The 1,765-nt window shown below is 37.8% G+C and overlaps 1 protein-coding gene across 1 annotated transcript; it reads left to right on the top strand.

Annotated features, from left to right (window-relative positions):
• Positions 1-150: 150 nt before the first annotated feature.
• On the top strand, positions 151-1,269 carry LOC117800414 (lateral eye opsin-like). The gene has a single exon (XM_034652949.1). It carries the CDS (start codon positions 151-153, stop codon positions 1,267-1,269), a length of 1,119 nt encoding a protein of 372 aa, XP_034508840.1.
• Positions 1,270-1,765: the final 496 nt, after the last annotated feature.

Raw genomic sequence — 1,765 nt, 5'->3', positions numbered from 1 at the left:
CTTCATGTAGACGAACGGAAAAAATAACTCCTAAAGTTATTTGGTTTTGAAATATTGGGATTATTGGGCAAAGATGCTTCACCAATAAACAAGCAGTAAATATATATATATAACTCCTTCTGTGTATCCGAAAACAAACAAACCTCAAAGATGTTACCACATGCAGCAAAAATGGCGGCCAGGGTGGCTGGCGATCACGATGGAAGAAACATTTCAATTGTTGATCTTCTGCCAGAAGACATGCTACCGATGATTCACGAACATTGGTATAAGTTCCCCCCGATGGAAACTTCCATGCATTATATCCTCGGAATGCTTATTATAGTTATAGGAATCATCAGTGTATCAGGTAATGGAGTTGTCATGTACTTAATGATGACAGTGAAGAACCTCCGAACTCCCGGTAATTTTCTGGTATTGAATCTTGCCCTATCTGATTTTGGTATGCTGTTTTTTATGATGCCGACGATGTCCATAAATTGCTTCGCCGAAACGTGGGTTATAGGACCTTTCATGTGTGAGCTCTATGGAATGATCGGCTCATTATTTGGAAGTGCATCTATCTGGAGTCTGGTAATGATAACACTCGACCGATACAATGTCATCGTGAAAGGAATGGCTGGAAAACCTCTAACGAAAGTTGGAGCACTGTTAAGAATGCTTTTCGTCTGGATTTGGTCATTAGGCTGGACCATTGCACCGATGTACGGATGGAGCAGGTATGTTCCTGAAGGCTCGATGACATCATGCACTATTGACTACATAGATACAGCTATTAATCCAATGTCTTACCTTATCGCCTACGCTATTTTTGTATACTTCGTACCACTCTTTATCATTATTTACTGCTACGCTTTCATCGTAATGCAAGTAGCAGCCCACGAGAAATCCCTACGAGAACAAGCTAAAAAGATGAACATCAAATCCCTCAGATCAAATGAAGATAACAAGAAAGCAAGTGCAGAATTCAGACTGGCTAAGGTGGCTTTTATGACCATCTGCTGCTGGTTCATGGCGTGGACTCCTTATCTAACCCTGTCCTTCCTTGGAATCTTCTCCGACAGGACCTGGCTAACACCTATGACATCCGTTTGGGGAGCCATATTTGCAAAAGCTAGTGCCTGCTACAATCCTATTGTTTATGGAATAAGTCATCCTAAGTATCGTGCCGCTTTACATGATAAGTTCCCATGCCTGAAATGTGGATCGGACTCGCCCAAAGGTGATTCAGCATCCACTGTTGCTGAATCAGAAAAAGCTGGAGAGTGAAGTGTAAAAAAATAATCTGATAAGAAAAATAATAAAACAAATACTTTAGTAAACTAAAACTAAAATTTAGTTCCTTTTTCTTTGATCATAGCACGGTAGATGTCATTGAAGTTACCATATATAGGCACATCATTTGCTGCTTTTTTTATAAATTAAGAAATTGAAAATTGGCGACAAAGAAACGAAGAGAAGGGATACCTTTTAACTCAACTAAATAATTAGATCCACTGATCAGTGCTTCTAAAGTACGGCCCTCTTGAGGTCTCAAATTGACGCATAATTTTCATTTAAGTTAAGATTTTATCACGAAATTATTATGTAAGCTGCAAAATATATGACATTTAATGGGGGAAAAACTTCCAAATTGAAATTAATCTATAAATGATAAAGCAATTAGAATGCAAAATTCTCTTATCAGATTAAAAAAAAGAAAGAAAAAGAAATATTCCTAGAATTTTTTTTTTGATAATGTTTCCTTAAAATCGGTATCGACGCG

Source organism: Ailuropoda melanoleuca, unplaced genomic scaffold, assembly GCF_002007445.2.
Source record: "Ailuropoda melanoleuca isolate Jingjing unplaced genomic scaffold, ASM200744v2 unplaced-scaffold69876, whole genome shotgun sequence".
NCBI classification, from domain to species: domain Eukaryota; kingdom Metazoa; phylum Chordata; class Mammalia; order Carnivora; family Ursidae; genus Ailuropoda; species Ailuropoda melanoleuca.
The sequence above is the reverse complement of the archived record's forward strand: the minus strand, read 5'-3'. Positions and strand labels throughout refer to the sequence as shown.